This window comes from Crocodylus siamensis, chromosome 3 (assembly GCF_052110815.1).
Source record: "Crocodylus siamensis isolate JL-2025a chromosome 3, ASM5211081v1, whole genome shotgun sequence".
Taxonomy (NCBI): domain Eukaryota; kingdom Metazoa; phylum Chordata; order Crocodylia; family Crocodylidae; genus Crocodylus; species Crocodylus siamensis.
The window spans coordinates 86,841,488-86,855,172 of NC_143397.1; the positions used below are offsets into that span (position 1 = coordinate 86,841,488).

General features: G+C 43.4%; 1 protein-coding gene across 2 annotated transcripts in view; it reads right to left on the reverse strand.

Annotated features, from left to right (window-relative positions):
* The window catches only part of TTC39B (tetratricopeptide repeat domain 39B), a 120,042-nt gene that overhangs the window by 62,935 nt on the left and 43,422 nt on the right, over positions 1 to 13,685 (reverse strand). For both annotated transcript variants that reach the window (XM_090038732.1, XM_090038731.1), the window contains exon 3: positions 1,496 to 1,600. In XM_090038732.1, the coding sequence (XP_089894858.1) occupies positions 1,496 to 1,600 (105 nt within the window). The remainder of the gene's footprint in view (positions 1 to 1,495; positions 1,601 to 13,685) is intronic.

Here is a 13,685-nt window from a genome sequence, read left to right on the forward strand (position 1 = left end):
CATGTCCATTTCCTTTGTGGACAAAAGGTACTAGAAAAGGGCAGGAAGAATCTTGAGGGAAGATAAATTTATTAGAGGTGCACCAACTTATCAGTACATCTCAAATCAGCAAGGATAAAAGGAAAATTGACATATCAGCAATCAGATATTTTTGGCCAATGTAGCCGATAACATCACCAATGTGTGCATGTATGTACCCACAGAATGCATACAGCCAGGAATAAAGCCTGGCAGTGTGGAGAAAAGCAGCCGGCCAGTAAGTCTGTGGGGGAGAAAGGGGCGTGGGGGAGGTGAGGAAGATCATGATCCCATGACGAGGGAGGGAGTGGAGCTGGGGCAGTGGCTGCCCAGCTGAAGCAGGAGCAGGGCGGGGGATGTGGAGACGGTGGGAGTCTCCCCACCTCTGCAAGCACCCCCAGGGGAGGCATGAGGGGGCATGTGCCCTCCGGATTTGTGCACAGACCAAGGGCAGACTGCCCGCTGTGGGCCAGCCTCTTCCCATTTGAGGAGCTGGGTTGGGCTGGGGCTGCGCTCAGGGTGGATGGTGACAGTGCTAGGAGAGGTGGCTACAGGGTGAGCAATAGTCACCCCAAAATTTGCTGTAGCCCCCTGTAGCCACTCCTCCCACACTGCTGTTGCCTGCCCTAAGCATAACCCAGGCCTAGCCCCCACTTCCCCCTCCCCCCTCCCAAGAAGAGGCCAGCGCAGCCCCTGGCCCTGAGCCTACAGCAGGCAGCCCACCTTTGCCCCATGCACAGATCCAGTGGGGCACATACCCCCCATGCCTCCCCCAGGGGTATGCCCACAGCTCTGTCCCAGATCCTGCCCTGCCTGAGCAGTGCCAGCCTCTGTCCCAGCCCCATTCTCTCACCACAGGGGCCGTGATCTGCCTCCCCCCATTCCCCGCCCCCCAGACTTACCAGCTGGACGCTCCTCTCCACACTGCCAGGCTGTATATCAGCTATTGGATCGGTATTGGCTGATATGGCTGGTTAATAATTGGCCATCAGTATCAGCCAAAAAAATCTTTATTGGTGCACCCCTAAAATTCATCTCACTAGACTTCAAGCTAAATCTACCCACTGCTCATAGAGGCAGATGAGAGAAAAACCTCCAACTTGCCAGTCAGCTAGGTCTGAGCACAGCCCACATCTTCCTTCCAGCCTGTTTGGTCAAAATTAGGGGGTTTTGCAGACTGTCTACTCTCTGCCTATCTCCTCAATGCACCTGCCAAGACTTCACCTTGATTTTAGAAGATTGAAATAATACAGTCCATGGATCAACTGATGACACTTGCGATAAATGCATTCAAAGAGTAAGTGAATGCACTGTTTAGGGAAACTGGGTCAAACTGCCTTTTGGGCAAAAGAGAATAAATGCAATTAATGAATGTGAAGGCCTCTAAAACAGTCTTTTAATCTTCAGCAACTGGACGCATTCTTTATAGAATCTCCATTAATTCTAACAGCAGAAACAACAACACATATGACCTCACCATGGTCGAAGCAATTCCAGGGCTTCAGAGAATTTGTTATTTAGAAATAAGTTCAGTGCCATTGCACATTCTTCCAGAGAACACTTGAGATCCATTTTAGATGCCCTAGTAAAAACAGAAAAACATAAAGGAGGAAAAATTAGTATTGGGGATTAGAATCCATAGTGGCCTTTATTTGCAAAGTGAAACTGAAAAAAACACTGCACAAACATCTTGCCTATTTTGGCCTTAATCATAAGTACTTTTCTGTTTTATCACTGTTTTAAGAATGTTGCCTTCAGTGGATTTTGCTTCAGGCCTAAAGACTCTCAATGAACTATCTATCAAGTCCTTTGACAGTGTGGTAGATTATTGACAAAATACAACATGATTTTTTATGTAATAGTGTTGCTCCAACATACCTAGAAATTACAGTTCACCCAATAAAACTTGCGATGTCTACTACAGTATTTGTGTATGATGAAAAAGTTAGAAATATTTTCCAAAGCTATTTGTCATAATCTTGTAACATCCAACTGCTTTTGCTTCTTCATTGTCAGATACTAATATTGTGCACATCATTTTAATCCATTATGTCGGGGGTGTCAAGATCACCTGCACCTATGGGCCAAATCCAAACTACAGGGCTTCTCATGGCCCAGGTTTTGCTCACAAGGTACCCTCGCAGGCTGGATCTGGACCTGGCAGTAGCATATGGCTTAATGCAGCTGTTGCTGCCCCTATCGCTGGCTCTGTAGTAAGAAACTTAGCAGTAGGCAACACTGTGCCCCCCTACACTAGGAGTTCTGGGAGCCAGGTAAAACCCCTGTATTACATATCCTCTTTTCCATGATTTCTTATTTTCTTGTGGGGTCTTATTTTGATTAAGATGAAAATTTTCACACAACTTCATGAACTACTACATTCCCTCCTCCACAGCTACTCCCTTAAGAAATTCAAATCTTCCTCTGTATTATGCAATTACATATAATTGCTCTGATATAGGAAAGAATTTGTCCCTATACATTTATTATCACCAGCATGTGGGTAAAGTTTGAAGAAGGAATGGAAAAGCTGAAAAATATATGGACTGGTACAACTACTTCTTTCCTCTGTCCTGCTACATTTGTCATGATGGACTCATTTGGACCAACTCCATAGACTAGAAGCAGCTCAGCCTCATGTGCCATGTACCTCAGGTATTATGAGCTCCAATTACCATACCACCTATGTTTCTCACATTTTTTTTTTTATGTAGCACAGCAGTACTACTCTCCCTCTTTTACAAATGGGGAATGGAGATACAGGTACAATGCATCATTTGTACAAGGTCACAGCAGTCTGTGGTAAAGCAAGGAACTGAACCCCTAGTCTTTTAAACTGCATGATTCATGTCCTGAGCACTGGATATTTCATCTCATATTAGGTTCTTTTAGGCCTTCTCGCCTGGGCCTTTAGGATACTCTTGCTTCGTATTTTTAAAGTTAGTCTGTGAAACAAGGTAGGCCTAGAAACATATTTTTAAAATAACGAAAGCTGGGATTCTCATTTAATATTATGATTTGTGCAGTTAGATCTTGAAGCAAAATCTTTAAAAAAGACACTCACAATAAAATCATAGAAGCTAGACACTTAAAAAAAAAATTCAGATATCAGAATTAATTTCATCCTCCTGTTCTACAAATGTGTAATCCTCTAAACACAATTCTTAACATCTGTATCTATGGCATATTAACCTCTACCACCACACTGAATCTTTGTCATATAAGTCTTTTCCTGTTCCTCAAAAAGGAAGGCACTTTTACACCTTCCTATTTCCTCTCCATGAAGAAAAGAAAGAGCAGAGGGACAGCTTATCTTTCAGCAGAGGGAGCTGGTAGTCATGTTTATAGGCCTGGAGAGCTGCACTAAGTCCAGCTCTGGGAACACCAAAGCAATTGTGATGCTATAAAAAGGTCTTGCCGATGCCCAAAAGGGCTGAGCTCACAGTTTGCATCTTCAGAAACAAAAGACAGCAAGTTAGAAACATAATGGAGCTTAAAGTGTAAGAGCTCAACTCTGTAAACTGTGTGTCATGCATGCAGAATTTACAGAAGTTACTTGTGCAAATAAAGGGTACACATGAAAAAAGATGGCAGAATAAGGCTCTAAAATAAGATTAAGAGAGATGTTTAAAAGGATGTCCATCCATAATTAGGGCCAATAAAAGAAAATCATGCACAGCAAACAGCAACTCTGACTGCCACTTATTACGGTGCTTTAAAAACTTATTACGGTGCTTTAAAAAGGGAGATGAGCTCTCTGAAAAAAATCAGACCCCAATTCTAGATACTAAGGTCTTCTAGACATTTAGGAAGGACAGGGGATAAAAGTAACCATGTGCTGTGATTTGGTACATGTGTAGTAATTCCAAAATGTAATGTTCTTTTTCTGCATGCAAAGTATGTCTTGATTTGTATTTAAGGCAACAGGGAAGGATGGCAGCCATGGAGCACTTGGAATATAATAGACTCTCTTGGGGACTAGTCCTGTTGTGTATGCACACAGGTAAACTCAAGTTTTGCATGACTGAAGGCTGCAGGAAGTAATTGAGCATCAAACAGCTTGTCCTCAGTCAAAAAACTGCTGTTCCCATTACAATAACGGAGAATTTTAACATGGACTTCAATGGAAGTATGATGGGCACTCTTAGGTGGCTGATTAACCACCAAAAAGGGCTTCATTCTGGAAAGTGCTTTTCAAGTCCAGTTCAAATTCAACTCTAAAAAAGTGCTTATATAAAAATAAAATGCCGTGAAATTTTTGCTTTTTCCATAAATCTTTCTTGGGGAAGAAACATGTTTATTAAGACAATGCAAGTCGGACTGTTATATTTGTTTAAACCCTTGTTAAACATAACTTATAATCATCTAAAATGCAAGACATTACATTCTGAAACCGTCCAAAGATTCACAGCTCTAACTCCAATTCATTGTCATGATTAGACAAAACAAGTTCTGTGAGAAGCAATCAAAGAGTCCACCCTATGTAAATGATAGGTAAAGCAGGGCTGAATACTCTCCATGGTGCTGTTTTTGACCATTGCCTAGATTCCACAGATAATTTTTCTTTTCTTAGAAATGTAATACTCTATCTACTACATGGCAATTCATAGAAAGCATCCTAATCAGAATTAAATTCCCTGTGCTAAAATACTCTATCCTTAATTTAGGAGAGAACAAAAAACGGTTTCTGAGATCTGGTAATTTTAGCACATCCAAGTCATAAGGAAAAGAGATCCTTTAAAGTGCAGATGTTTATTGAACCTGGAATATGGGGATACACCAGATACGAAATAAAGGGACTTATACTCAGCGCTGTTTTATTTGGTGTCTCATCAACGTAAAAATCAATTGTTAGAAACCCGTCTCAAAATATAATTGTATTATTCATTGCAATGTTTAAATTAAGAAATTGTGTTCTGAAATTTATCATCAGTGCACAGAACTCATTCCTGTTGCCATATTCATCAATAAGCTCCAGGAACAGGGCACAGTTGCAAAGATTTAAGTTCAGTATCCTATAAGATGTATGAGACCAGCGATGTCAAGTACTACATATAATGGAATGAAGTACCATATTGCAATACACATGTACAAAAACAGGGGCAGAGTTACAGTTGCTATTTAATGATCATTTTCAGCTGAAATTACTTTAATTGCAAAGTTTATTAGTGTTAATAAAGAATTTGCATCTGAAAAAAATTAAGTGATCAATGAAATCATTTACATCGAGTAACACCACATTACATTCTAAGCTTTTCCCTTTTCATCAGGTCATTACAGGGACTTTTTAAAAACAGAAAAGGTTGTAAAGAGGTTAAGTATTTAGCTTTCACTTAGGGCAATACAATTTATAAAAACCCATTTCCTAATAATTTATAACAAACTTACTTTTAAGAAGAGCAGGAGAAGATACACATAGAAGTTATATAACACATACTGATTTCCCTGAGGATACAAATCTCAAATAACTTTACAAGACTTCCTCCAGGTTAACAGAGAGCATAGCTTGCCCTTTTGTTTAATCTACTTAATATACTATAATGTATATACTTTCTAACTGTATTACATGAGCCCAGAGACGAGATTAAATTAGCATTAGTTTGAGAATGTGTACCAATAATTTACAGATTATCCCAAATTTTGTGGCTACCCCAAAATTAAGCCCTTAATAAGCAACAAATGTCTTGCATTTAAGCTTAAATTTAAGTAATCTAACTACAATAAAGCTTAGAAAATTATATTTAAGGCACCTACATGACCTTAGGCCTACTTATACTGTTCCCTGCAGAACTGGTTCCACCACAAAAATTAGAGCCATCACACCCACAGTTTCCCATCAGTAGTAAAACCCCTTCACACTTCCAGCAGAGCAACACAGCGCAGTCTGCAAATGACAGAAAGCTTTTGCTGTCATAGGGAAACTGCCAGAAGTAGGTGTAGACTGCCAGTCCTTTCTGTAGGCAGCCATAGCCCTTTTAAGAGCTGGTGCCTCCCAAGGCGCGCCATGTGTCCTGATGGCACACCTGCTATAAATGAGGTCACCTTGAGCTGCCAGAAGCTAAGACTGTGGAGGCACACTCCAAAATAGCTGCCTGCAGAGGGAAGGTTGTAACATCAACAAGCCCTTAATACTGCCATACAATAAACATGAAATGTAGGACTGTGCAAAATTTTGGCAGACATTTCATTTCAGAGGTGTTTCGGGCGCCTGAAACACCGAACTTGAAACTAAACAAAACCATCCGAAACATTTAGGAATGCTTCAGAGGCGGGCTTGCGGGGAAAAAAAAAACTTGGAAGAGGGAGGGGGAAGAGGGAGGGAAGGACTGCTCTGATACTGACATCTGTAGCTGGCCAGTGTCTGCGATCTGTCCCTGAGGTCTCTTCCAATACCAGTGCTCTGGGGAAGAGACGGAGAAACAGCATATAAGGCTCTGTGTGAAGCCTTTCTCTGCCTTTTGTGAGCTCTCTGTCTGGAAGCAACAGCATGTGAAAGGTACTGGATGGCTGCAATGACTGGCTTCCTAGTAGTCAATCTCTTCCTAGTCTCTGTTCTTGGAAAGGATTGGATACACCTTTCCAATTTATTACAGATAGAAGATATATTGCACAGAGATATATAACACTTTGTACCCGCCCAGCCTCATGTAGGCAGTCCCTTGCCACCTTGGAGCGTGCACCTAGTGTCGGCTGTGGAGGTTGTTCCTGTGGCCTTGACGCTCAGTCGCATTCACCCCGAGGAAGACCCCGATACTTTCCTGCCATGACCTGGTCTTTCCTTTCAGTCATGGGGCTCCTTCTTGTGGCTCCTTCCAGGTCGGGCACTACCCCCAGCAGGTACTCTTGGGGCTCCACCTCCACTATGCACCAGCCATGCACCAGCCTCTAGGATGGCCAAATGATGGGCAGTTGACTCACCCTCCGATGTCATCACCCACACTCTCTTTGCCTATTTGGCTCCCTTCAGTCTTCCCCTATACAGGATGATTTTGGGACATTGGGCCGTCCCTGGTAATACTCTGGGTCTCCCCTGCTGCACTACTACCTGCCGTGCTGTCCCAGCTCCTATGGGTCCACAAGGGCCACTCGTGGTCCCTATCCCTGTGCTAGAGCCCCGGGATAACAAAATGAATTAGCACACCAAAGAAAAAAAAAAAGTGAACGAGGCTTCAGCCTGTCCCACTCACAAGCATCTGTGGCTCCTACATCTCTCAGTGCTATCCTCCCTCATCTGGTTTCACTGCCAGCTGACATAGTGTCCCCTTTAACTGGCCTGGACCCCTCCAATGGATCCTCCCTCAGGCTCTCTTCTGGCTGCCAGTGCAGCTGGTGTTCAGCTTGGGGACCAGTCCTGCCATCTGCCTTCCGCAATGCTCCCCCTGCCATTTCCCTACCACTGGCTTTGATTTCACCCGGATAGCGTTTTCCAGTGATGTCATCCACCCATGCCGCTCCCAGCCAAAAATAAAAGTGGCTGACGAATCACGTGGGTGTTCCATCCTAGCGTAGTTCATCTGGCTCATCTCTCCCTAAAAAAGGTAAGCTCGCCCTATCTTCAGGGCTTTTCTCTTTCTTGTCCCGGCGGGTTGGCTCTGCCCTGGGTCCCTCTGTAGGATGGGTTTCCGGGCCTTCTACCTGCGTCCGCCCGGACACACACATATATTAAACAGATAGAACATATATTGCACATATAAGATATATTATACACACACACACACACACTTTCTAGCACAGCAAACATTATGAAGCATGCTGGAAAGGCACCTGCCAGGTCTTCTGGCACCCCCACCCCAAACTTATATGCATCCTCTTCCCTATCAGCCATTAGACTTCTACTGCTAGAGGCAGCAAGGAGATGGGAGCAGTGTCTGCACCTGCCCCACCTCCACTAACAGAAGCCCCAGTATCACCATTATGACAAGCACCACCACGAGTCTCCTTCACCCCAATTTCAGTTTCCAGCCTGAGCTTTCCAGTGCCAGAGGAGGAGCTGGATCTGGAGCAGGGGAGCTCAGTGCCATAGCCAGAGAAGTTCTGGGGAAGGAGGAGGAATCTGAGTTTCTGCTCCACACCCCTCCAACTTCCGAGAGCCAGGTTTCCTTCTCCGGAAGGCACCTTGGAGGAGGTTGAGGTTGTGGAGGCTCAGCTAAGTTCCTGTTGTCGTGCCTCTGCCTGCTGTGGAGAGGGATAAGGCAGTATCCCCACCCGCATCCCAGAAGCGAGAGGGTAGCGTAGTGTGGGATCATTTTGAGGTGGCAGATGATCCCAGGTATGCTACCTGTATACACTGCCGATGCAAGACCAGCCAGGGCAAGGATAAGAAACACTTCAGCACCACAGGGATGTTGATGCACATCAGGAGGCACCATCCCCATACCTTTGCTCCTCCTCAGCCTGGCACCAGTGAGAGTGTGCCAAAAGGGAAGTCCCTTCTCTCGCTCCAAAGCCCCCATCCCCCAGAAGCACAGGCAGGCCACCCTGGACCAGTGGGGGAAAAGGCAGAGGGAAAGGGGGGCACCTTCCCAAGGTGAGCGAGGTCGCTTAGAACACTGGGTAGATGTTTGCTCTGGATGGCCAGCCCTGCTTAGCTGAGTGGCCAGAGTTCAGGTAGCTCATGGCACTTGTGGCCCTATCATACCACGCCTGTACGCACCACCTTCAGCAGGACGGTGGTGACCTCCCCTATATGAAGCATGCTGGGAGTACTTGAGAGGAGCTGCGCAGGGTAGGTCTGCAGGTGGCCTTACACTTCACCTTGGACATCTGGAGCAGCCGGGGTGGAGATCATGCCTACCTCCCCTTCACAGGGCACTGGTGCGATCAGTCAGGCCATTGGTGGGCTCTCCTTCAAGCAGAGGTGATGGATGAGTCCCACATGGCAACAGAGACCACGGGGCCATGACCTGCACTGTGCAAGGGTGGCTCGTTGGGCAGGGCAAGCTCAACTGCAGGTTCATGGTCACCAACAACCAGCCAGGTGATTCCCATAGTGAGGGAGCTTTAGAACAAAATGGAGAGGTTCCAGGGGATTGGTGTTCCTGGTTGGGGCAAGCCACTGTTGCCAGAGGTTCAGACAGCTGAAGGAGGGCATCAAAAAATGGCTGAATCTGTTGCAGTCCAGTATGGTCCACATGCTGGTGGGTATGTGCAACCCAAGGGTGAAGGGGACCGTGTGTGCAGCAAAACCCTGGATCACTGGACAGAGTGCTGGTGAACATGGTCAGGGAGGCAGAGGGGCAGAGGCAGGGGGACGTGAAAGTGGGGGATCCACTTTCCCATGGCAGCACTCCATCTACCAGTTATGGTATTAGGGTAGCTCATCATATTTTATGCTTTAAAGTTGTACCGGCTTATAGAGTGGTGCATTATAGTATTGTTTATATTTAAGCCTTATTAAATAATTGCTTAAGATTTGTATACACTCATTAACTTTTTATTTTGTTTATTACCTGGCCTTGAGTTGTTTTTGTAGAGCTCATAGTGCTCATTATATTATAGCTTTTTGTATTTTAATCACTGTGAGAAGTTATTCTAACATAACATAGCAATGGCCTTGTTACCAGCTCAAACGAACCGAACTTGGCACTAACCAGCTGAATTAGAGGAATGAAATGATTGGATATGTTACTGAAAGGTGATAAGTGATAAGTGAGAACAACAGACAATGTCCAAAGTAAGACACCACACAAAAGCCAAATTAAGAGGTGTGCTCGTAATGTGTCTTTTGAACAATGGAATATGCTGACAGGACAAAATATGGACAGCATGCTGACCACAGAGAGAATAATCCAAAAGCAAAGAGTCATTGAAGGAGTGAAGCTGAAGAAAAGCAGAAAAGGAGGCAGCAAGAAAGTTAGGTGTGGTCATCATAAATCCAGCCTTCAACACCATTCTGGACTATCCCAGCCAACAACATACCCTTTGCTTCCAGGAAATAAGAGGCCATGTTTTCTGTTGAGCAAAGTAACATCTGGGATTGGGAGTGATCTTTGTACTGAATGTTTTTCTCTCTCTGTATATAGAAACTGCTAAGATAACATTTGTTGTATTTATAAAGTTAGACTTTGATTTCAGAACACTGAGTTGTCTGCATTCATATTTCATGTTCCATTTAAGAGTTAATTATACTTTAAGGATCCTTTAGCACTATCTGGGAGACACCAGCGCTAACAATGGCAGCACTCATTTGAAGACTGCTTTCATGTCATAGACCAAAGTTGCAGCAAAGCAGGTTTAGACTGGATATTAGGGGGGAAAAAAAACTTCACTGTTAAAACAAGCGAGCAGTAGAAGAGACTGCCTAGGGAACTTGTTGACTCTCCATCACTAGAGGTCAACTAGATGTTCAAGAAGCTGGACAGCCATTGGTTGAGGATGATATAGGCGTAGCTATGCTTACATTCTGCTACAGGAATCACCCATACTTCCGGGCTTTGCTGATTGACACACAGGGCTGGGAAGGAATCCTTCTCTCCTGCCAACTCTTTTCTGCTACAAGTGTCAGGGTTTGTTTGGTTTTTTGACCTTCCTCAGAAGCACTGGGTATTGACTGCAGCCAAGTCAGGATTTTTACTGGGGCATGCCAATGCTCCTCCTGGGACTTAAACCCAGAGGTTCCCACTGGGACAATTAACTAAAGCATCTTGAATCTCCATTCAGGGTCAGACCAACTGCCACATTTGGGGTCAGAAAGGAATTCTATCCCATGTTCAAACTGGCATGGACTGCGGGGAGTTTTGCCTTCCTCTGCAGCAAAGGGCATGGTCCTCTACCTGGAATCTCTTGACCATATATTAACAACTTTTCACAGAAGCAGGACTTTGGCTGCCATGGTGCCTCTGCTCTACCTGTGGGAAGTTAAGGTGTTATGTCTGGTATTGTGTCAGGGTTGATGGAAGTTTTACTAAGAGTTCTGACTGGATTTGTATAGGATAATTTGGATAGGGATGATCCTGCCTCAGGCAGGGGGTTGGACTAAGTGATCTAGGGAAGTCCCTTCCAGCTTTACTTCTCTATGATTAAGTTTGCGCTGATTTAAGAGTCAACAATAACAACAGGTCAGTGAGCTTGAATGTCTTTTTCCACTTATTCCCTATCCAACTCACACTGATCTAGAGTTGTATCATTAATAGCATTAAGTATTTCCTCAGACAACATGGAATACAAGTCTTAGTGGCTATATAAAGTGACAAGTCTAGGATGGCAGCGCCTGACCTCAACTTCACAACATAGCATCTTGAAGAGAGGACACTAAGCCAGAAAGTAAACAAAAGAGGGATGTTTTGTTACATGAAATTCATAGTGACTATGTATGCACTCATATACAAAAAAATCGTCAAACAACCAGTTTCTCTCACCCGAGAGAGAAAGAGGAACAGGGACATAGGAAGGAGAAAGAAAAAACTCAGAGGGAGGAAGGTTTGCTAAACATGGTACCTCAAGCACCAGAACTGAATATGGAAAAGCTGTTTGAGCAACTGCCCACTCCAATGACAACTTGACTGCTGCTCTCAGTTCCATCAGCATTACCACGTACATCAAACTTGGGCACGTGTAGCGCCAGTCCTGCTGGGTGAAGCCAGAGCATGAAGCTGTGTCATATGGCTCACAAGGCTGTCCCTGGAACTGCAAATTTGGCAGAAGCCGTGTTAATTGTCCCAGCTCCCAGAGCTGTGGAAGCCACCATTCCTTCCACCACCCAATTTCTAGCAGGAGAAGCAGCAGCAATATTAACTGTCATGGCTTCAGGAGTCATTGCAATTCATGTTGCCACAGTTCTCCTATGGTGAACCCCACAGGCCAGATGCCACTGGTTCACACAAGCTGTGCCCTTGATACCTTTTCCCAAGACTGATCTCCTGAACTGGGCTACAAACCATAATACAAAATGTAATAACTAGATACTATTCTACCACCTCACACATCCGAACATAAAAAGGACAGACATGCTTCTGACACCCAGTTTTGCTACACTGAGTTTACAGTTTGCACTTAATAGTACTATGTTGCACATTTATTAAAATTATTTGTGCATATGCAGGTAAGATGCCTAGAAGTTTTTTCTCAAACACTTTATTTTTAACATATTAATATAACAACAAATTCGTTGTTTAATGCGAGTATATGACTGCTTGGAAAGAAGGTAGAATCAGGAAGTTCTGCCCAAAATTTCTTGTAAAAGTATCCAACTCCAGTAGTTCCAAGAAGCCTCAACAAAAGCTGATATGAACACTGCCACAGCATAGATGGCAGTTCCCATCACAGTATCACATTCCCTCTTGCATATCCCTTTGCAATAAAAAGATAAAATATGCAAGGCATTCTTAATTTTTTCTTGCTTGCCAGGACCCAGTCCCAGGTGCTTTCTAATGGAAAATGTTTTACTCAACAGGGGTTTTTTTTTTATCCCATACCATTACTAGCTTTCATTTTAAACTCCAATTTAAAATTCTGTCCCTTCTATTTTTATATAATTTCAGGGCTCAGCAGCTTCCTTTCGGACATCTGCTTTCCTTTTGGACTCAACAATAGGGAGGGACAAGCCAGGAGCTTGACTAATTCTGTTTATGCCTGTGACAACTAGTAAAGATGATTCTTCTCTTTTAGAAGAGTCTTAGATGTAGCTCTTGCCCTCTCTGCATCTGCTTGCTTTCGATCCCAGTGTCCAAGAGAACACAGGATAGAGAAGCTCTCTCTCAAAAAAAACTGACTGTAGCCCTTTACTTTTTTTACTCTCTTTTGTTATGATACCTTGAAAAACCTTAGCTGGCACTCTGATCTTTACTGTTTCGTTGTGTCTTTATATTATGTTATTACCTAAAAAAACTATCTAGCTGTGAAGCAGGACCCTTGTACTAGGTACTGTACAACCCTCAGATAAGTATACAGACAAATAATGGAATACAAAGAAACTCTGGTTAATCTGCTATTCCAAGGGGAATGCAAATAATGGCAAATTATCCTGCACTTTAGTGACAAGTTATCAGAATTTTATACTGGGGGGAGAGATGCTGGCAGGGAATCAGAACAATGGCAAATTGTATTATTTACGAATGTCATAAGAAAACAACATACAAAGTTAGAAGTTACTATACTAGAAGTACCATCCCGTGTTACTCCCTCCACCTAGTAAAGCAATTCAAATTGTTATCATCTCAAATTTATTATAATAACTTTAGAGATTTCTTTTGCTTATAAAGACAACATCCTAAGAGAATTGTTTTACCTAGATACTTATGTGACACCTTATCTGAGTACCAGGTAAAGTGAATTTATCCTTGGGAAATGGAAAGATGTTATTATCCTTCTTTAATCTGATGTGAATGAAAATACAGCAAAAAGTAAGCAATATGTCAGAGAAGTCTGTGACAGAAGTAAAATCTGAGCCTGAATTTCTCAAATACTTTAACAGCAAGTTTTTCTTCTAGGAGATAAATTTATCTCCCTATCAGAATCTACTCTAGCATTTTGGAAGCTATAGAAGTCAGGTCTCTTAGCCGAACAGAAGCGCTGTAGCACTTATGGTGTCAATTAGCTTGTGAGGATCTCGAGGACCAAACAATGAAGTCATTCCATGAGTCAGATGTTTGAACAACTTTAAAGGAGATATCAGCATTTTCAGAGATCAAGGATTACTTTGCCACATCTAAGAACAGAAGTACTACAAA